Source organism: Passer montanus, unplaced genomic scaffold, assembly GCF_014805655.1.
Source record: "Passer montanus isolate IOZ18808 unplaced genomic scaffold, ASM1480565v1 scaffold44, whole genome shotgun sequence".
NCBI lineage: Eukaryota > Metazoa > Chordata > Aves > Passeriformes > Passeridae > Passer > Passer montanus.
Window position 1 is genome coordinate 1187900 of NW_024369262.1, and position 22354 is coordinate 1210253.

The following is a 22354-nucleotide window of genomic DNA, read 5'->3' on the forward strand; positions in this document are numbered from 1 at the left end:
AGAGGTTTTTTAGGAAAACAGGATCCATTAAACCCTTTCATTCCTCCCAGTGCTGCAGCCTCCTCTCAGCATCACTTTATCCACAGATTTTTTTTAGGAAAGTGGGATGTCTTACGACTCCCAGTGGCTCTCCCCATGTAGCAGAGCCCCACATGGCTGGAGCAGACACGTTTTCATCCCACGGGTTACCCATGAGCGGGTGCACTGTGTGCCCAGGGTGGCTGGGCATGTCCATGGCGTTGTCCATGATCCAGCGTTGATCTCCAGTGGGAATGCTCTCCTCTGTGGACCAGGACCCTGGCTGTGGTGGGAAAAAGGAGACAGGGAAAGCAGGGGACAGGCGTTCACCCCAAGATGTGTTCCATGACCTGGCCCAGCAGTGCCACAGCGTCAGAGACCCCAGGCACAGCAGCGCTGGCAGGGTCTCCATGGGGGAAAGGTGACGGGCTGTGAGTGGGACCAGCATGGGAGCAGGCCTGGGCTTGGAGCGGAGCAGGGCTTCAGGGGGATCTGGCTGTGAGTGGCTTTGGATTGAGTGGGTTCAGGCTGTATGATCAGGCTGGGAGTGGAACAGGGCCACGAGTGGGTCTGGCCATGAGTGGGACCGGGCTGTGAGCGGGTCCAGGCTCTGAGAGCAGCCTGCGGGTGGCTCCGAGCTGAGGGCCCGTGGGCTCTGGGTGGGCACGGGCCGTGTGTGGGCTCTGGGTGGGCAGGGGGCGTGTGTGGCGTGTGTGGGCTCTGGGTGGGCTCTGGGTGGGCACGGGCCGTGTGTGGGCTCTGGGTGGGCAGGGGGCGTGTGTGGCGTGTGTGGGCTCTGGGTGGTCTCTGGCTGGGCACGGGCCGTGTGTGGTGTGTGGGCTCTGGGTGGGCACGGGCCGTGTGTGGCGTGTGTGGGCTCTGGGTGGGCTCTGGGTGGGCACGGGCCGTGTGTGGCGTGTGTGGGCTCTGGGTGGGCTCTGGGTGGGCACGGGCCGTGTGGGCTCTCAGTGGGGCTGGGCTCCGGGTGGGCACGGTGAGGACGGGCCGTGCGCGGGCTCTGAGCGGGCCTGGGCCGTGACCGAGTCCGCCCGGCCTGCGGGTGTGCCTGGGCCGCGGCAGCGTCCCCGCCCTGAGCACGTCCACGCTGCGAACGGCTCCGGGACCGGGCTGGGACTGTGCCTGTGGCCTGCGGCCGCGTCCCTGCCCCGCGTGGGGCCGTGCCCGGCGCCGTCCCGCGGCTCCGTGCCGAGGGCCGCCCGTCCCCGGCGCCCCCCGCTCCCCGCCCCACCAACCCAGCACCGGGCGCAGCCGCCGCCGCCGCCTCAGCCGCAGCAGCGCCGACACCGCCGCGCCCTCCTGTCCTCCTCTTCCTCCTCCTCCTCCTCCTTCCTCCTCCTCCTCTTCCTCCTCCTCGTGGAGCCCGCAGCCTCCTCGCCCCTCTCCCCCCCGGACCCCGCGAAGATGGTGGACCGCGAGCAGCTGGTGCAGAAGGCCCGGCTGGCCGAGCAAGCCGAGCGGTACGACGACATGGCGGCCGCCATGAAGAACGTGAGTCCCGTCCCGCGGCCGTCGCGCTCCCCACACACACACACCCCCCCTCCTCCTCCCGCTCCCCTCGCCCTTCCCGCGTGTTCCCCGCGGTGGGCTCGGCCGGGGGCCCGCGGGGCGCTGAGGGCCCCGGTCCCTCGCCCCCCGACACCCCCAGCCGGGTCCCGTTCCCGCCGCTTTTCCCGATCCAGCGTTACTTTGCTTCCTCCCGAGCCGCATCCCTGCCCTAGAGCCCCCCACGCATCCTCTGCCCTGCAGTGGGGCCCCCAGCCAGCCCCACGCCTCCTGCTCCTCTCCCTGGAGCCCCCTTGCCACATCTTTCGCCTGCTCTGGGGCTCGCATCCAGCCCCACACATCGCTCTCTCCTGCCCCAAACCCCCCCCGCATCTTCTCCCTTATTCCGGAGCCCCCACCCAGCCGCACACACCCCCACTCTGTGCCCTAGAGCCGCCCCTCATGCTCTGCTCTAAACCCTGCTCTTTGCCCTGCTGCCCCCACCCAGCCCCGCGCATCCCCTGGAGCACCCCCACATCCCCTGCCCTGCCCTGGAGCACCTTCCCTCCGCATTCCTGCAGCCCCCCACATCCCCTTCCAGCCGCGTTTCTTCTGCCCCAGGCCCCCCCGGTGCCCCCTGCCCGCCGTGCCCCGGGGCTGCGGCGCTGCCCGGGGGGGTCACACCGGCTCGGGGCCCCGGGGGGCGAGGAAGGGGGGACCCGGGCTGGGGGGGCCCGGGCTGGGGGGGTTCCGTGCGCGTCTCTCCCGGCTGCCCAAATCGTCTCCCCGTGCATCCCTTCCCACGCGTGGTCGCCGGGGCTGGTGTGTGCCCCTGACCCCAAAGATTGGGAGCCCTTTCACTGTCAAAGCTCTTGGTTTTACTGCTCTTGGTTGGAGATTTATGAATTGAGTCATGTTGTATTCATTTCACGCTCTTAAAATAAAGACTCTGCATATAGCAGGCTGATCTGATTTGTGACACTGAACGCTCCCCTTCAATACTGACATTTTGACAATATAAGAAGGGAAAAAAAAACATATCTCTGATCTGATCTTGCAAACAAAGCAATCGTGGGAGGCAGGATCAAGTCATTCCAGAAGATTCTGCATTTGTCATATTGCAGAGAGGCTAGACTGGGTGGAGGGAGGGAGGGGGTGCTTTAAAGGGGAAAACTGTTCTTTATGTTTGTCTTCTTAGTCAGGTCTGAACCTTTGCTGGGAGCTGGGGTGTCCTCCCTGGCTGATGAAAAGTGAATGCCGATGTGGGAATGTCGCAGTCTGCCGTGGGTGCAGCTCTGTTTGCCCATATTGCACCATTTTGTCAATAACCTTGCATTTATCAAACAGACAAAACTGTCACAGCCCGAGCCTGGGGAGGGAGGAGATGTCTTATCAAGGAATGAAATACGGATAATCGGAACGAGATATTATCACATTAAACCAGCCGGGCTGTCCCTCTGCTGCACCATGGCTTTTATACCATTTTCTGATAGCAGCATCTATTCATTTTAACGCAAAGCCTGCTGTGTGAGCAGATCCTACAGCTCATTTCCTACGGATAATACAGGCGCCGTGACAAAGCCAGCAGGGATGTGCCTGGGACTCGCAGCCGTGCTGCACTGTGAATTTCTCTCAGCCTGCCTCCCCAGGCTGGCTGCTCGAGCCCAGGTGTTCTTAAGAGCTCCTATGTGTGATTTTTCCTTACGGGCCCTGGTGAAACAGTAACCCGGGCTAACGCCTCTTATCAGCTGCCGGGTGGTTTGGCCGTAAGGAAACGATGCCCAGCGGGAGCGCTGACGCCTCCCTTCAGCAGCAAACAAAAGGCAGAGCTTTGTTCTTCCTTTCTGCACCGCGCTGCCCCAGCCCGGGCACGGCCGGTGCGGCGGCCACGGCCGTGTCACAGCCGTGTCACAGCCGGTTATCCCCGTCCCGGGCGCTGCCCAGCCCCCAGCCCCGCTTGTGCGGGAGGCTGATGACCTCGCACTCATTTCCGTAGCAACGCCTAGTGATGTCATATGCCATGGTCCAAGCTGCAATGCACCCAGGCGGTAGCAGAGAGCATGCGGGCTGCGCCTAGCGAAGGTGATGCAGAGCCATCCTGCCCTCCAAACCTGGCCCTGCCTAGCACCCTGCTGGGAAATGCTGCATGCTTCTCCTTTCCAGCCTGTCCTGGCAATGATGGGCATTCAAGAGGCTCGTTTTCCAGCAGCTTCATCTCACCCTTGCATTTTGGTGGCTCCCTCACATGGGGCAGCTGGGTTCAGCCTCAGCCCTGTGTGCTTGGGAGCCTGTGCTGAATGGCTGTGTTAATGGTTTAAAATGGAAATGGTGTGCTGGGGTTCTTGCTGTCTGCTGATTCATCTAGTTATGTCTGGGATTGCAATAGTTTCTCAAAAATAGTATTTATATATAATAACTTCTATCTCCTTCCTTCTTGCAAGTGCTAGCTGCCAGTGCCCCTGATTGCTGCCTGCAGTGATGTTGCTGCTGCAGGAGCAGGATTGCTCCTTCAGCCCCCAAAAAGGGCAGGTTTAATGGGGGGTCTCTGAAAACAGCAGATGGTCCCCTCACCTAACAGAGGGAGCAGAATGTGTGATACCACATGTGTGATGCCACACCCAGGAAGGGTGCAGGGCTGGGCCCATCGATCCAGGGTATGTCTACATGACCTTGGTCATGTCCCTTGTCACCTCAGTGCTGCCTGGGGGTGCCATCAGCCCTGTCAGGTGCTGGGGGACAGGAAAGCTCTCTGCTGGTCCCCAGTGTGGTCAGACACTGGCCTTGGGCTTGCTTGCTGGAGTTTCACTTCCCACGGTGCTGGTGGTTGGAGCAGGATGTATTTTTGTCTGGTCCAGCTGCAGGAAGAGCTTTGCTGTCCGGGCCCACGCCAGGGCTGGGGATCGATATCCATTAGCTGGCAGAGCGGCGCTGCCCCAGGTGGGAGCCCTGCCAAGGCCCTGGCCAGCACTGCCCAGGGGCAGAGCACGTGCCTCCCCACGGACCACAGCGCTGGGGGATGTGCAGGTGAATGAACAAGGTGATTGCAACAACTTCACCAGGAAATAAGGAAGCTTTTAAAAGTGTGTGGGGAGAATTATTGCACTGCACCTATGGGTGGTGTAGGTGTGGGGCTGTCCCCTGTGAGGGGAACACCTGACTGCTCAATTTGGGGGGCCCAACCTCTGCAGCAAGGCCCTGGCTGTGCTGTATGCAAGGACCACCAAGTGTGGGTGTGAAGGGGGGACTGTTGGAGATGCTGGAAAGCAGATGGTTGCTCCAAGCTTTAGACAGCACAGCTTGGTGCAGTAAATGGCCATTGTGGGTGGAGGAGGAGCGTGAGGATGGGGAATTGCAGGCCTTCCCTGGCACGAGGTATGTGGGCTTCTCCCGTGATGGTCACCAGCTGGGCAGGTTACCATCCTCCACATCCAGTGTGATAGCAAGGCTTCACACAGACAGCAGGCTCACCCTTGGAAAAAGAAGTGGTAACACAAATCCAGCCTATCTGGGGAGTCCCCAGGAAGCAGAGCAGGGATGATTAGCTGCTTTCTGCTCGCAGTGTACACAGACAAAAGGGTGGTGAAGGTGGAAAGGCTTCTCCAGGAGGAGTGCTGGGCAGGCCATCTGTGATGGTGGGAGGGGACCAAGGAGTGCGAGCTGCTGTAGTAGCACTTCCCAGGGGGCTGGGGAAGGCTTTGGAGAAAGCATTCCCAGTGCCGAGGTGGATGGTGCAGTCATTAGCTGTTGGCATCTAATGGCAGCACTGATGCTCTTGTGCAGGCAGATTGAATGCAGCCCAGCCTCGTGCTGCCTGCAGAGCACTGGTGGACTGCAGTGGTGCTGGGGATTGGAGACAGCCTGGCTCACAAGCAGGGCTTCATCCTGGAGGCCTGTGGGGTCAGGACAGGATGGTGGCTGTCAGGAGCTCCTGTCCTGACCTTGTCGAGGGTCACAGTGTGGGGCTGTGTCTGTGTGACTCAGCCCTGGCACCTTGTAGCAGTAGCCTGAGTCACATCTGCTCCCAAGCCACAGATAGGCAGCAGTGTGCCCTGTATGTGACTGCAGTGGACACTGCTCAGTAACTGGCCAGTCTTCAGCACATCAGGCTCTTAAAAATTCCTCTTTGAGCTCCTATGGCTCCTTATTTAGTCCCTTAAGGAAGAGTCACTGACTTACAAGACCATGCTGGGTTTCTTAGTTAGCAGCCAGAGTGGATTGGACTTGAAACAGCTCTTCTTGAACTAAACAAAAGTGATATTGAGACTATGAGGGAGAATATAGCAGTTGAATTGTACCTGGGGGCATAGAAACAGTAAAACTTGGGAAAGGGCTCCCCATGAACCCCTGGATTATTTGGGCTTATCCAGCAGATCTGTTGATGATGTCTAACCATGAAAGTACAAAAAGAGTGGTGGGAGTTGTCTTGATTTATTAATTTTTTTTCAACCAGCTTTATTTGCTGCTTCTTATATAAAAAGATGGCTGGTTCACAGGAGATTCAATTGTTTCAGTACACCAAATAAGTTCCATAATGTCAGTGGATAAACCCTTTCTGCCCCAGCTGTGTTCACCAGCTGATTCCAAAGTTGCTCACTGGAATAAGCTCCTTGGACACTGATGATGTGTGCTTGGGCTTGCTGGAATACTCAGGAACAGCAATTTAGGGACAACCATGGAACTTCAGCTCCAGAAATGTTTACTGGTTGAAAACTGCAGCACCTAGGGACATGTACACTGTGCTTGGCAACAGGATGATGTCTTTGGCATCCTCTTAGTGATTCTCATGGATGTTCTGGATGGTGCTTTTGAGAGGGTTATCCACATAACTGGTGTATCCCTCTGCCTCCTGCAGCTGAGGTTTGGTTTCTGATCAGGGAGATGAAAAACATGGTTCTACCTCAGCTTCCACAGCTGGTAGAATTAAGATTTTCCTTAATTTGAGGATCCCCACCATACTTTTTCTCCTTCTTCATACGTATTACTGAGCCACTTTTCTTGTGCCTGGGCCAGTAGCATCAGTGCTGCTCAGGAGCATGCTCAGCTTGGCTTTCCAAGTGGGAATAAGCAGCCTCAGCCTTGCTAAGCTTAGGATCAGGGAGGTGGAGTAAAAGTGACCTGATGGACCCCATGAGCCTGTGGGGAAGCCTGGGTTTTGTTCCCAGGCTGGTGAGTGACCCCAAGGTTACAATCCTAAGGACAAGGATTTTTCAAAGCCTGATATTTCTACCACCTCAGCAGGCTTGTAGCTGAGACTTGGATCTACTAGCTGTTGCTCTTGAGGAAGAAGGAGAAACGTGGCTCTGGGTGCAGGTGATGGAGCACGGGCTGGGGAGAAGAGTGGTAGCCATGAACTGACATCTGGAGAAAACTCCATGGATGGTGACACATCTGGCAGGGGCTAATGCACCAACTCTGTGACTGAACTCTTGAGCTTGTATTTGCAGCAGCTTCATGCCCAGTAAACCATGCACAACCAGTTGTGTGCAAGGGTACATATTAGGAAAAAAAGAATCCAAGCTTTTGTGTGTCCCAACTGCAAGTGCTTGAGTAACCAGCTGCTTTTTGGGAGGTGGCTTTGTCTGAGCTCAGACGTGTCCTTGGATGTGGAGCACTGCTGAACTTGTTGGTGCTGCTTTTTCCTTGGCAGAGGTGAGTGGTGTGTTGGGAGCTCAATTCCAGTCTGGCAGGGAAGAGCCATGAGGACTGTCAGACTAGTTCAGACCAGAGCTGGCTGCTCGGTGTCCCAGCCAACACCAGGCTCTTCAGAGGCAGGTACAGGGAAGGAGGCATTGGAAAATGCCTCCAGTCTACCTGAGGGAGCTTTTCCTCAGATGGGTCAATGCCTGAGGCATTTAGGACTCTGCCTTGTGCTTTTCTGCCCTGTTCAGCCTCCTGAGCCGCCAGAAAAATGTGGGTGCATATTAAAATGGCTGCAGTACAAAGCACAGTGGAACAGGATTTGCCTGGCTTCCCAAGCGTTTCTCCATTGACAGCCTTGATAGGATCCAGGCATCATCTTCCACCTCGCTGTGGCAAAGCTCTGAGCAGGGCTGAGGTTGGCCATGGGTGGCTGCTGCCCCCTCGATGCTTCCAGGCATTCTTCTACACTTCAGTGCTCTGCAGCTCATGACAGATTTCTCCAAAGGAGGAGTATTTTTGTGCTGACTGGCTTGGAGCTAGCTTAGACCTTCTTTCCTTCACTGGTCAAGTCTTTGTCTTTTCCTTCTGGAAACCTGAAAGCCTTCAACAACTTCTGCTCTTTACTGGAAAGGTAACTAACCTAACTGGTCCTTAGCTGAATCTTGTTCCCCAGTGTTAGATTCACATGTCTGCAGAGAAATGGCAACTGCCCTTTCTGAAAAATGGCAACTACCTTGTCTGGGAAGCAAAAATGGAGTGAAAGCATAAGTATTGACTTGATTTGACTAGTGATGGTCACTGCTGGGCAGCAATAGCCTGGAAACCAGCTAAAACAAGGGGAAGTAGCAGTGGATTGGTCACTGTGCTGGATTTTGGGTGGCTTGGTCTTTCAGCCTCTGAAACCTTTGGCTTGACTTGAGGAAGCAGTCCAGAGAAATGGTGGTGGCTGGTTTTATGATGGTGGCATTGAGATAAAACATTCTGCCGTGGCTGTTGGCTGCCAGGCTGTGCCTGTGCTTCTGCCAGTGCAGTTTTTGGTCTGGTGGGGGAACTCTTCTTTCTTCATGCAAATGAAATGGCTTTGTGGGAATGTTTTTCCCCCTGGCTGCTTGATCTAATGAGCAAAGTCCTTCCTCCCAACCTAAAATGAAGGAAAATGGGGACAAAATGACTTTTATTCTGCTGTTTAAACTTATTTATTTTCTTAAGTAAGAGGTCTGACTGTGCTTGAGAATCCAGATGTCAAGATGTAGGATTCCCACCCATGGCTCTGGGGGAGGAGCTCAGCAGTGGGATGGCTTTGTCCATCTTTTCTGAGTGCACAATGACAGCGAGGCTGAGCTGCTGCATCTTTCTGGTCCCTTCTGTGGGCTGGAGCCCTGGGAGCTGCTGGGGCTGGTAAATCATAAGGGTTGGTCTTCACCCTGGAGTCTCATGCTGATTATCTTGGTATAGTCTGGAAAAGCTCAGAAATGGTAAATTCTGGAAAATTGAGCTGAAGTGATGAGGCAGCAATTCTGGGGCTGCTCAGGAAACACTGACAAGACTGTCTCAAAAGCAAAGCCTTCGTGTAGCTGATGAAACAAAAGCCTTTGTCTGCCTGTTTAAGGGCAAACTTCCCCCAGTTTGAGGTTTTTCTGTGCTAACCCAGATTTAGTGACATCTCGGACATGACCCAGTACATGCTCAATTAGATATTAAACAAACCTGATTTTTGGCCTCTAGCTAGTGATCTAGTGACCAGGGGCAGTGCATTAGTTAATTGCAGTGGGAGTGTAACTAGAGAACATGTCACCAGTGATGGCGTGAGATTCCCTTAAAGTGATCCCCAGATTAGGGATTAGAGTACTTAATGTTTTTCTTCTGTGAAGGAGATGCTGGAATTGAGTCCGTGTATGGGTGTTTGAGGCAGCTGTGCTTGGACAAGCTCAAGTCTGCAGGGATTCCAAGTCCAAACCATTCCTTAATTGTTTGCAAATTCCCTCTGATCTCGCTAGATGGGTTGGCTTGCTTGGGATGTGTCTTTGTTTACGTACCAAGCAAAGCTGCTTGGCGTGTCAGTGTGCTTCTGACTCCTCTCTAAGATGGTTTCAGCAAGGCTCCAGGAAAACACCAGTGAGGAGTCTCAGCCTCAGTGCTAACGAGGCTGCTGATGGACACGTTGTTTGGACAGTTGTGGTGCTCAGCAGCATCAAGTTTATTAATAGTAGGTGGAGAAGCTGTTGCTGTGCCATGTGCTAACAGACACGCTCCACAATTGCTGTAGGAGATCTCTGCTTGTAAAAGGCTAATGCAGCAGTGAATGAGAACTTGGGGAGATTAACAGCCTTTGATTTACACCCAGCTGGGGCAGGCGGTGGAGCTTTGCCTGTTTATGCTGTTGGGCTTTGTTACATGGGGTGAATATTTCATTACCTAGAATTTGGGAGCTTGGCTCCTTGTGTTTGGTGGTGTCAAGATGATGTTGGCACCTGAGGGGTTCTGTCACCTGTGGTGAACTGAGGTCACATCTGTGGTGGGAGTCCCTTGGGCTTCAGAAGAGGCTGGGAGGGGATGGCTGGAGCCAAGTGAGAGGAGTTAAACTGTTGGATCTAGGGTAGTAAAGTGACCGTCCTTGTAATTTAAAATCGATTACAGTGCTCCAGAAAGCTGCCAGAGCAAAAACTTCCTTCTTTTCTGTAAGTTCATTTAAGAAATTAAATAAAATTGTCTTTATTAAAGGTGTATAAGATCAAGCCTGAAATCCCCGAAGCAGTGGGAGGGTAAAGTACATCTGGAGGGATAATCACCTTACTCACTGATGTAGAAATTAAACCCATCGTGGAGCTGGCATGCAGAAATCCACCTGGGTGTTCTGGGAAGTCTCTTGCTTAATCTGGTAAAACATGTTTGAGACACCAAGGAACTGCTGGATCTGCAGACCAAGAGACCTAGAGCAAAAATCTTGTGAGGTGCTTGTTTTTAATATTTCCAGAATCTTACCTTGATGTGCAACAACCAGGTGTTCCCAAAGTGTTTGTGGGAGTGACATGGAGCAGCTCAAAAGGTGCATGCTCGCTGCAGGGAGTTCTGCATGGCTGCAGCTTCTCCCATTTCACCCTTTGGAGCAGCAGCCTGCAGCTGCCATGGCAGCAGTGGCTCTGCCGTGCCAAAGGGAGCCATGCCAGCAGACAGGAATTGCCCAGTTCATCCCTGCTCCAGCAGGGAACAGGCTCTCCCAGCAACCAGAGCCTGCTCTCAGCCTTGGGGTGGCCTGCCCATGGCACATCATGTCTTCTCTCTCCACTTGGCTCAGCTAGGTAGAGGTCATGGGCACAGGCAGTTTGTGAGCCCCTGATTAAGGACAAGGCCTGGCACTTGGTGCTCTGGGGAGGATTTGATGATCTGGTGGCAGGATTCTTACAGCCTGGCAGTGGGGCTGGAGGTGAGCAGGAAAGCACTAAGATCTGAGCCAGATTAGTACCCTTGGAAGCTGTGAGGTAAATCTTTAAGCAGCTAATGCTCCCAGCAGCACTAAACACCCTCCCCACATGAAACTTGGTGCATTTATCTAGAGTCCCTGAAATCTCTCTAGCTTGGGTTTGCTTTACCATGAATTGGAAAGAAAAAAAACATCTTCCTCTGTGTGGACCAAGTCTTAATAGCCAATGTCCAGTAGCCATCCTGTGAATGGCTGCTTCAGCTCAAAAGCCTGTGAGTAGATGGAATGTTCTGAGGAACAATGCTTAAAGAGAAATGTAAAAGCCTCAAGTCTTTAAACTTGTACAGAAATGCTTCTGAGGAAAGAGCTGCAGTTAGTCTTGAAGAGCTCTTCAGCTCTCACCTGGAAAAGCTTAATGCAGCCCAGAAGAGCCTATAGCAGCCATGAATTATCATTCTCCTTCCAAAAGGATCAACGGATCATCTCTGAGCTCCTGAAGCTTGCTGTGAGCTCCAGGGGCACATCTGAGCCCTCACAGCAGTGGCACACTGTGGCACTGGTCTTCCACGTGCTTAGCAGAGAGCTTGGAGAACAGCAGGGAACAGAGCAGATAATCCAAGGCAGGAGAGCTCCCCAAGCTGTTGGTGATGGAGAAGGGTGGTGGTGATGCTGTGCTGCTGCTGAGGCACTCACAGAGCACAGCAGTGGGCAGATGATGCTGCCAGCCTGCCATATCCCGGAGAAGGAATTGCTTGGCATCCCTTCTGTTGCTTTGTAGTTAGCAGGCAAAGGTGCTGGTATCCCATCTGCCAGGGACGGTGTGATGAGCCCTGAGTGACAATCCCCTGAAATGTGGGACTGATGTGGCTGGACTTGCTGCTCTCTCCATCTGGTGGCTGGAAGGCACTAGGCCAACAGAGGTCAATCATCTTCCCCGAGAGTTTTTAATAAGTACGAGGCAGGTAGTGGCAGCAAGATGCTGAAGCAAGTTGTCCTAGAGCCAGCTTTCATCTTGTTTAATAGCCTGTCAGTAGGGCTAATGGGAATCATGGTGTTAAAAAGGAAAACAAAATTTGAGCATAATTCCTTCCTGGCTCAAAAAGCACATGCTGGCTAGAGGAGCAGCTCCCTGCAACAGGGCTGTGCAAAGCTAACTCAGAAATGGTTTGTAGCTCCTTGAGCATTTGTGTGTGGAACACTTGAACGTACACAAAACTGGGAGGCCAGGGTTTTTCCTTCCAGTTGGTTACTGGGATGTGTCTGGGCTGCTCTCTGTCCACAATAGCCACGGCAGGCAGATGCTCCCTCTGTTTGCCTTATCTCAAGCTGCAGAAGAAGTCAGGAGCACAAATCAATGGCACCCAGGTGTTCTGTAGTGGAAAGAAACCCGGAGTCGTTAGACCAAGTGCTGGGACTGCAGTGCTGCAGATAAGGGCTGGTACACAAAATGCTGCTGCCAGACACTGAATGGAGCAGCTCCGAGCTCTGCTGCTCCTTCTGGTGTTCTCACCTTGGCTCCCTTCAACCTTTCATGTGCAAGAATGACCCAAGTAGCTGAAATTTGCTTTTCCTCCAACTGAAATCCATGATGGCCGCACTGAAACTGGAGCAGGAGGTCTGCAGGCTGCAAGGACTGATCAAACCTGAACGCTGTGTAATCACATGTAGTTATTACGCTACAAAGGCCAGTAAAATAAATGAGCTCTTGGTTTCCACATCTCAGTTTGAAGACTTTGTCTTGGGTGGTTCAAAGTTGCCTTAAGTAATAAAGGCTGCAGAGTGAGATGAAAGCTGCTGTTAAGTGTAGGAACATGCAGAAATCCTAATTGGTGTCTGGAGTGCCTGAGTAGCCTCTGAGATACAGCTGGGCTACAAGCAATAAACAGTTCTCTGCAGACACTGGTCCTTGAGGCACTGGGAGCAATTTGGAATGTAATGCCAGAGCCATCCCTTTGCCCTCAGCTGCTGGCCTGTGATGTGAACTGGTCCTGCCAGCTTAGAAAACGGGAACTCGTAGGGGATTATTCATAGTGAAACAGGCAGAGGAGAAGGCAGTGGGGAACTTGTGTCTGCCCACAGCCTGCACGTGCTTTTTTTTTGGTCTTGTCTGGGATGAGAGGAAGGGTTTGTCCTACAGCCCAAAACCCCCCTGGCCACACTGAGTTAAAACATGAGCAGAGGACAGCAGAAGGGGTCAGCAAGGAGAGAAGCAGTTACAGTGTGACTTCCACTTTGGAAGTGTGACATGGGGGCGAAGGCAAGGCAACAGGGAAAAGAATCCAAACCAATCTGGAAACATTTTAGATTTAGGTCTGGTTTAACACACGCCTACTTCACCAAAGTAGGACAGTGCTTAAGAAAAGCATCTTCTGACTGCTGTGATGGGGTTGTAGGACAGCTCGCTCTGGTGCTTGGGGAGAAGCTGCTCTGGGTGAGGCTGTGTGACATCGAGTCGTGACTCTCACCAGGCTGCTGGCTAATGGTGACACTCATGTGCTTGAGGGCAGCCATTTCTTCAGGCTAGGGCGAGCTGGGGACAGGAAAAACAGGCAGTCTGTCAGTCATGCCTTCCCAAATGACAGCACTTGGGCTGCTGAAGGTGGTCTTGTCACAGAAGCATTAAGGCTGGAAAAGACCTCCAAGGTTAGAGTCCAACCTTTACCCAGCCACCACCTTGTCAACCAGACCAGGGCACTTAGTGCCATGTCCAGTCATTTCTTGAATATTTCAGGGATGGGGGCTCTACCAGCTCCCTGGGCAGCCCCTTCCAATGCCTGGCAACCCTTTCTGTGAAGAATTTCTTCCTGATGTCCAGCCTGAACCTGCCCTGGCACAGCCTGAGGCTGTGTCCTCTTGTCCCTGCACATGGGTGGTGGGGTCCCAGCTGTGAGACAGCAACTGGAGATGGGGGAGGTGACGTCTGCAGGTGTTGTGACCTTTCTCAGCTGCTTGAGCCTGGAGAGGTTGTGTGCTTGTTGCTCCCCTTGCCAGTGACTACAGAACCACAGAGAAGGAATCTCAGTGGCTGGACTTGATCAGAACATAATTTCAAAAGCACATTTGCTTTTCAAAAACTGAAACAGAGAAGGGGACCTTCAGGCCAGAGCTCAGACTAACGCGCTGCATGTAAAGGAAAACAAGGCACTTGCTAGGGTTTGTGTGGAGAGATAACAAATTTAATTACATGGTGCAGGAGCTGTAGATAGAACAGGAAGCATGAGTGCTGAAGGGGAGATGGATGTTGTGTATCCTGGTGGGAGAGGAGCTCTGATGATCTTTAAAAGCTTTTCTCAGTGAACAGTTTGAAGTTCTCATGGCTGTCTCTGTCTCTCCAGGAAAGCTTCAGTCTGTTGTAGCTGTCTGATGTCCTGAAGGACTCAGATTCTCTTTAGGCAATAAGAAGAGCAAGTGTTGAGGTTTATAACATGGGTTAAACTGTCAGATGGTGATGGTATTCCCCAGGGAAGGATCTCTGGGTCCTGTCAGCTTGCCAGTGCTGTCTGCTTTAAGATAAGACATCAAAGCCAGGCAGGAGCTGTAAATGGGTGGGCACTTAATTATCAAACTAAGTGAAAACTGTGCAAGAATAAACAGGTAGAGCTAAGTCCTGTGATGGATCCTCACTGCAGTCACTGAAGGGACCTCAAAACCAGTCATTTCCTGATGTGTACTCAGACCTACTCATGCAGGGTGAGAAGTGGAGGATGGGAGTTCTGGAATAAGCCCCTAACCAACCTGACTTGCTGTTCTCTGGGAGCAAACCTTCCCCGTGGGTCTCACCAAAGCCTGTTAGTCAGGATACTTCCAGAAAGCAGGTGCTGTAGAACCAGCCCTTGGGCTTTTGGAGTTTACATACCTTGACATTAGGGACAGGTAATTTTTGCTTGTTCCCTGGCTTCTCATCAAGAGGCTGAAGCTTGCCTGGCTGCAATGTGATCCTCGGGCATTGCATGCCAGGTTTTGGGCAGAGTGCTGAGTCAGAGCTCCAGCTGTAGTGGGGAAATCAGGAAAACCTTCTCAGAGATGGTGCCGCCTCTGCAGTGCTTTGTTGCAGATCAGAGGGCTTGAATTTGTACAAGCCTCTGGTCTCCCAAGCAGTATAAACCCTAAACTTCCAGTAATTTTTATCCAACGGGAACTCACGGAGTTTCCCTGTGGCTTAAGGGCCCTTGAGTCTCAGTGCCATCAGACACTGTGCCATCAGAGAACTGGTGAGACTGGAACTGGCAGTGTCCTGCAGCTTGGTGATGGACGTGCCTCCCAGGCAGAGCCTGGCAGCATGGACTGCTCCATGCCAGGCTCCCTGCACTCCCTGCCTGGCTGTCCTTGTGCAGTCTGCTCCTGGCAGCTGTCTTCTCCTTTTTTCTTTTTTTTTTTTTTTTCCAGGATAGCTAGAAGACTTTCCTTTATCAAGTTTCCACCCTGTGGATGAGCTCCTTGTCCTTGGCTGTTTATGCCACATCCAGGACTTGACAGTGGCTCATGCACCTCCTGCCCCTCTCCCTGGTCTCCACGAGCACAGGAGTGAGATGAGGCTGGACAGTATCTGAGATTTGCAGAGCAAAAAATTCTGCTGTTCTCTGCTGGCAGCCAGGGAAGTAAAACTAAACTGCCTGAGCTTCCCAAAGAGCAGGTAGACTGCAGCCAGGGGCTGCTGGCTTTGTGCTCCTGCCAAGCCCTCCTAATGCCAAACTAAGATTTTCCTTTGGCTATTTGAAGTCTCTGACTCCATGTAACAGTGCTGGAAATGGCATCAGGGGACCTGATCTGGGTACTGCCCTTCTTTGGGGAGGTGAAACCCCTTCAGGGTCTGAATTAAGAAGGGGGATGGTTCTGCCCTTCCATAATGTGACTGCTGCAGTGTGATCCAGGCCTGATGCAGGATATTGCCTTATTTGATGCTATAGCAGAGGCATTCAGTGCAGTGCTACAGACTCAGTGTATCAGAACCTGCTGTTTAGCCAGTGGCTTGGCTGAACTCACTTCGTTTTGGTATCCTGCAGTGTAAGAAAAAAACCCCACCATTTGTTTGGCCAGCACAGGCTGCAGAGAAGGCACAGCCCCGCGTGCATGTGACAGGCTGGTGCTGAGGTGTTGGAGTGGTTTCTGCTGGAGATGGGCACTGGTGCAGTGCTGTGGAAGGGCAGAGTGACAGGGAGGGGGCTGTGGCAGGAAATGCCAGCACAGGCAGGCGAGCACCAGGCAGCTCTGGGCAGACTGAGGGCAGAGATGTCCTCAAAGACAGCTGACCCTGGATACATCTTTTCTGCCTTTTTCTGACTCTGGTTAGGCAGCTCCATGTACCCTACTGTCTGATACCTTGTGTCCTGGGCATCTTGCATTTTCTTCCTGCTGGGAATGCAAGAGCCAGATGGTTTTCTGTTTTTCCTCCCTCAGCCCAACTGTGAAGTTAAATGTGTGGGACTACAGCCTCTTCCCTCTCCTGGTGCTGAGGGCCGTGGTCCTTGTCCCCACCCATGGCACATCTTGGCCATGTCTCTGCAGTGCTCCTTCCTGGGAGTCTGGGTGCTGCTGGAAAGCAGTGACATGGTTAACAAGGCTCCCTTCCTGCTTTTACAAGTTCCCTGTGAGCTCCCTAGGGGAATCTGCTGTCTCCACAGGTGTACCTTCCATCTGTCAGCCAGTTTGTTGAAAGGATTTTGACAGGCAACTTTCCTCCGTAATCCTTAATAGCTTCGAATTTAAAATGTTTATGGCAAAGCTAATCCCACGAAACTCCCTGTAGTTTTAATAAATCTGTCCTCCAGCAAGACTCTTCTGGTGAGAGGAGGTAAATCTACTTCTTCCTGCAGTGATAACTATCTGCAGACGTGGCTGTGGGGCACCTGCTTGTTCTTCACTTCAAAACTGGTGTCTCTTCTCAGGGAGCACCTTGCTAAAAGCAAAATTTCCTCTGGTGATCAATCTCCACAACCCCTGTCAGGACAGAAAACCCTTGGAATCAGTGAGTCTCTTGTATGGTTGTTGGTGTTGGACACTCCATTTAGAGATGGAAGAGAATAACTCAGGTTGGGATTTCTGGATGTTTCTATTTCCAAATCCCTCACTCAAAACAGGGCAGCTTGGGTGGGATAAGCCTTCAGGTAACCTGATGGAGTCTTTGGTATCTCTGAGGACAGACAACCCATAAGCTCTGGGTCAGGGGGACACCTTGGTTGTGCTCCCAAAGAGGTCTTTAACCCACACAATCATTACTGTGTGTTTGTGGAGGTGTCACTGAGAGGGAAGAACGAAGGGGGACATTCTGTAAAACTGCATAGTGAGACCTCAGCACAGCAGGCAGCGTGTGAGTGCCTCACCACGGGGATTTGGGCACATTGTGGTTGGCCCTGCTGCAGGAAGCAGGATATCACAGGGATCCCAGGGCCCTGTGGTTAAACAGTCACTGGCTAGGATGGGGTGTGAGGGTTGGCACTGGGAGCTAGGGATGGCCCGGGCATCGCTGCCCTGCTTACCTTGGGCGGGAGCGCTGGCAGCTGCCCTGGCATCCTGCTCTGTGCTCTTTGCCCTGTGCTGCTGGCAGCTGCTGATAGTCCCAGATCCTGCCCTCATAAAGTGACACCCATTTCCCTGCTCCCCGCTGTCCTTACCCTGCAGCAGAAGCAGTTCTGCTGGTTTGCACAGCAAGACCCTCTTCCATATGGAAAAGGAGCGTCTGCTGTTCCTGTGCCAGGCTCTAGAGCATCCTGTGGAGCAGCACAGATCCACACAGCAGTGGGGATGGCAGTGGAGGGTCTGCTTGTGCCTCTGCCTTGAGGGGGTCTGATCAGAGACTCTGCTTGCTGTGGGGGAAACAGGCTTGGCTGTGGCTGGTTTTGGGAGGAGGCATTAGGCAGAGCATGGCTGAAGAGCTGCAGGAGGAGTGGATGTTCTGGAATGTGCAGGTCAATATGGTGTGAGCAACTGTGAGTCATTCAAGGCCATTCAAATGAGGTCCTGGGCTGGGCCTTTGGCCTCCTGATCCCCACCATAAATGTGGTTATCTGGGCCCAGAGCAAACCTTGTCCTTACAGATCCTTGTGAAAGTGACTCAGTGTTTGCAGAAGCCTTTCACATCCAAAGCATTACCTAATCCTTTACTGCCGTGAGGTGGCTCACGGGTCCCTGCTCTGGTGGCCTGATTCCCAGGTGGCTGTGCCCAGGGTGTGGATGTGGGGTGGGGGCGTGTTCTGGGGGAAAGGGGACAGTGGCCATGCCCAGGCTCAAAGTGGCACTTGGCAGCTGTAAGCAGCTCAGGGGAGCGGCCCTGTGCAGCTGCTGTGTGGTGTCCTGCCTGCTGCAAGGGCTCCTCCTGCTCCTGGGGCTGGGAAGCTGCTGCAGCCTTGGCCAGAGGTGCTGCTCGGGTGGCTCCAGCCAGTGATGGGCTTGTGGGAGCTGGAATGGGATTATTGTGATACCAGGTGCTGCTTCCCCAGTTACTGAGGGAGCTCTGTGCTCGTCATCTCTGTAATCCCTTTGTGATTTTTGTGGTGTATGAGGCAGGTAACACTGTTAACCTCAGTGAGGAAAACTCAGAGTGGGGGATTTCCCCTTCACCATGTGAGCTTTTAAGTCCTCATCTGTGCAGGAGCCTGAGGCAGTTGTATTTGTGCCATCTCAGAGATTCTTTGGGTGTCTGGGAAGCGTGCCCCATGCTTGTGGGAAGTGGAAGAGATGAACACCCTGTAGCTCTGCTGGTGTTAATCCGTGCAGGGAGCTCATGACCCTGCACCATCTCCTCCCTCTTGCTTTCACTGTCCCTCTCACCTGCATCACCACGCCCAACTCTCATCCTACAGGTGAAAGGCATCTCTTTCCTAGAAGACTTTTCTCGCTCTGGAAGATGCTGATCTCTCAAACAAAGCCCAACGCCTGCTCCTTTTGTTGTGGGTCTGAACCACAGCATGGTTTCCCAGCTGGCTCCTGCTGGGATGGGAGCAGCGGCAGAGCTGGATGACAGAGCGGGACTTTGCGAGCTGCCTGCCTCCTCCTGCCTCTCTCTAGAGAGGCACAGGCACACCCAGAGGTGTGATGGGAGCGTCACAAGGCTGGGGCTTAACCCAAATGTCTCTCTTCTCTCCCCCTCTCTCGGCACAGGTGACGGAGCTGAACGAGCCCCTGTCCAATGAAGAGAGGAACCTGTTGTCCGTCGCCTACAAGAACGTGGTGGGGGCTCGGCGCTCGTCCTGGCGAGTCATCAGCAGCATCGAGCAGAAGACCTCTGCGGATGGCAACGAGAAGAAGATCGAGATGGTCCGTGCCTACCGCGAGAAGATCGAGAAGGAGCTGGAAGCGGTGTGCCAGGATGTGCTGAGCCTGCTGGACAACTACCTGATCAAGAACTGCAGCGAGACGCAGTACGAGAGCAAAGTCTTCTACCTGAAGATGAAAGGGGACTATTACCGCTACCTGGCCGAGGTGGCCACCGGGGAGAAGAGGGCGACCGTGGTGGAGTCTTCGGAGAAGGCCTATAGCGAAGCCCATGAGATCAGCAAGGAGCACATGCAGCCCACCCACCCCATCCGGCTCGGGCTGGCGCTTAACTACTCGGTTTTCTACTACGAGATCCAGAACGCGCCGGAGCAGGCCTGCCACCTGGCCAAGACAGCCTTCGACGACGCCATCGCCGAGCTGGACACCCTCAACGAGGACTCCTACAAGGACTCAACGCTCATCATGCAGCTCCTCCGCGACAACCTAACGCTCTGGACGAGCGATCAGCAAGACGACGACGGCGGAGAAGGCAACAACTAGACCCCCCCGATGGACTGGCAGCCGCACGCTGATGCTAACTACTGCAGTCTTTATTTTTTTCCCACGAGTGGGGGGGGGTCCGGGGTGGGGGAGGGAAAGGGAGGGGACACCTTCCCAGGGAGGCCCCCCACAACCTGTCTTTGATTGCCTCGTTGACATTTTTGCCAAAACACCACTAGTGGAAGTCAGGCTGGCTGTGCTGGTATGGAATAGCAGCCTCACTGGCATATGGACTGTTCTGTAGATTATTAATACAAGTGGAGCTGTCTTTAATTTAACTTTATTGCTAGAAATAAAAAAAAAAAGGGTTTTAAGACGAATTTGCGTGGATGGAATGGCCCTCATTTTTAAGGAAAGCAACGCAAAAACATTTGAAAAAAAAAAAAAAGGGAGTTCTGTGGTTCCAGTAAGGCTTCGAGCGTTTGTTTCCGCAGCCCGGGTGCCGTGTGCCCGCACCACGCCGCGGGGCCTCTCTCTGCAGCGCTCTGCCTGCCAGGGCACAGCTGCAAATCCCCAAATTGAGAAGGAATTAAAAACAAAACCAACAAAACTAAAGAATTTGGGGCTCTCAAAGCCCTGGGATTTAGGCCATCCAATCTTTTTTTTTCTTTTTTTTTTTTTCCTTTCTTTTAATTTTTGGTTGAGATATTTATTAGGGTAGCTTACAGTATTAACACTAAATTGCAGTTTACAGTATTTCTACATTACAGCCATATGACATCAAGCCTTTGATTGTCTGTTTTTCTTTCTTTTGCTAGTTCTTTTGGCTTGCCTTCCTGAGCAGTCCTCGCCTGTGGACTGGCTTTAGCTATTCTGTGTCGCCCAAGGCAAGAAGACCGCCCGCCCGAGGAACATCAAAGCTGCTCTAGTTTTTTGGTCAACAGCTTAACAGGTGCTTGGCTAGCGGCTGTTTCAACTATTTTAAGTCCACAGCAAAAGGTTTAAGAACTTAATTAGACAAAGGGGGAAGTGTTTAAACTTAAAAATGCCACTTAAATAAAAAACAATAAAAAAATATTAAAAAAAAGAGCATTCAGGTCTGTATGTCATGTACTGTGTTTGGTATTTCAAAAGACCATCCTGATTTAAGGTGCCACAGCTGCTTCCTCAGGGATTGCACTGCCATTTCACTCTGCCTGACTTTCTCCCACTGTACCATGAGGTTTGTCAGCAGATCTCCAGCACCCAGGGCTCCCTTGTTTGTCACCAGGGAAGCCGGGTGTGTTTTCCTTTCTCCTGGGGAAGCTTGTGGTGTAATGAGTGAACTTCAGGAGCTTAGACACTAATTTGGTAGAGGAATTCCTCAAGGGAAGAGCTACAATCATAGACATTTCTGTCCACCATCAGGAGCCCAGGAACTTAGTTCTCTTCTTAGCAAAATCTTTTCTCAGTCTGTCTGATCCGGCCGGGGGTGGGAGTTGGGGCATCTGAATTGCTTAGCAGGTACTACTTACCCCATTTTGAGTAACTTTAGCTTTCAGTTGGATTTTTCCCATGGTCGTTGGAGGTTCAGTGCTGTTCTCTGGCTCGCGGAGTGCTGTGCAGTGAGGAGAACCCGCGCTCGTGCTTTAGCTCCCTGTCGAGATTCTGCCGCAGATTTTGGAGCCCGGCTGTCCCTGGCCCTTGCGAGAGCCAGCCCGACCCGGCTGTGGTGAGGCACACACGGCACCGCCGCTGCCGGCCCGGGGCACGGACACGGCTCCGGCCCGCTCGGCTTTGCCCAGCCCGGGTTCCCCGCTCCGAGCGTCCCGCAGGGGATGCGGGCACAGCGAGGGCTGTGCTGCCGGTGCGTGCCGGCACCGGGAGATGCTTTAGGCTTCTGAGCTCCCTCTGTCGACCCCCGTGTCCCGTGAGCAGTGTTGTCCCAGCTGTATAATTGGAAGTGATTTACTGGAATTACAAAACCTATCTTTTTTTTTTTTTTCCCTTTTCTTTTTGTCCTCCAAATAATTGCTACTCTTTTTGGCTTTTTCGCTCTGGCTGCTTTAGGAAACTTATGCAGGAGAGATGGCACAAGAGGGCTAAAAACGGAGTGGGGGTCAGGGACTTGATTTTTAAGCAGCTTGAATGGTTTCTTTCATTTTCTAAGAGATGCACTTGCCTATGATACTGTCTCTCCAGTGAAATGATTACTGCTCCATTACTCTATTGATACAATATTGTGCATGCTAGTGTCGTATTTCTATACAGTAGCTTGAAATTTATTAACTTATACTGTAGATGTTATGTATTCCTATGACAAAATAGTCTTCAAAAATTTTTTAAAGTTTTTTAATTTATTTTTCTTTCCTTTTTTTTTTTCGGGGGTAAAGTTTGCTCTACCAAATAGTGATCGTAACAAACTGATCTGTTATGGATGTTGCTATAGTGACATGCAATTATATATGATTTTGTTTTTAAAAAGGAAAAAAAAAAAGCAAAAGAAAACACCAGTGTTAGCTTAATCTTAATGTCTGGTGTTCGTCATGGTGAAATTATAACTATTACAGTGTAGGAGAACAATGACTGTGTTCTTTGAATGAGCCTTTGTTTGTGCTTTTTGTCATGTTATGCAGTGAACTATTTTTAAGGTCTAATCAGTGATTATTTTTCCAACTCCGTGTTTCTGTAAGGAATTATTTCACACACGGACCATTCTTAGCAGTTTTTCCTCAGTGATGGAATATCATGAATGTGAGTCATTATGTAGCCGTCGTACATTGAGCAAATAAACTTACAGATCTGACGTCAGCGCTGCTTAATTGTTATCGCCTGTCTCGACTTTCTGGGGGGCTCCGTGGGACCGGGGGGCTCCGTGGGACCGGGGGGCTCGGGAACGGCCTGGGCTCTGCTCCTGGGCTCTGCTCCTGGGCATTGCCCTGGGCCGCCTCCCCTCTGCTGCTGCGGAGGATCCGCATCCCTGCGGCTGCAGCGGCTCCTCCCCGGGGCGGTGGGAGCCGCAGGAGGGTCCCGTGGGTTCAGGAGGGGCTGGGTGGGCGCTTCCCCACCTCCGTCCTTCCCCACCTCCGTCCTCCCCAC

At 52.6% G+C, this 22354-nt stretch overlaps 1 protein-coding gene across 1 annotated transcript; it reads left to right on the plus strand.

Moving 5' to 3' along the window:
- The first annotated feature begins 1276 nt into the window (after window positions 1-1276).
- On the plus strand, window positions 1277-22077 carry YWHAG (tyrosine 3-monooxygenase/tryptophan 5-monooxygenase activation protein gamma). Its single transcript, XM_039720603.1, has 2 exons — window positions 1277-1527; window positions 18680-22077. Exons 1-2 carry the CDS (start codon window positions 1441-1443, stop codon window positions 19334-19336), a joined length of 744 nt encoding a protein of 247 aa, XP_039576537.1. The 5' UTR covers window positions 1277-1440; the 3' UTR covers window positions 19337-22077.
- Window positions 22078-22354: the final 277 nt, after the last annotated feature.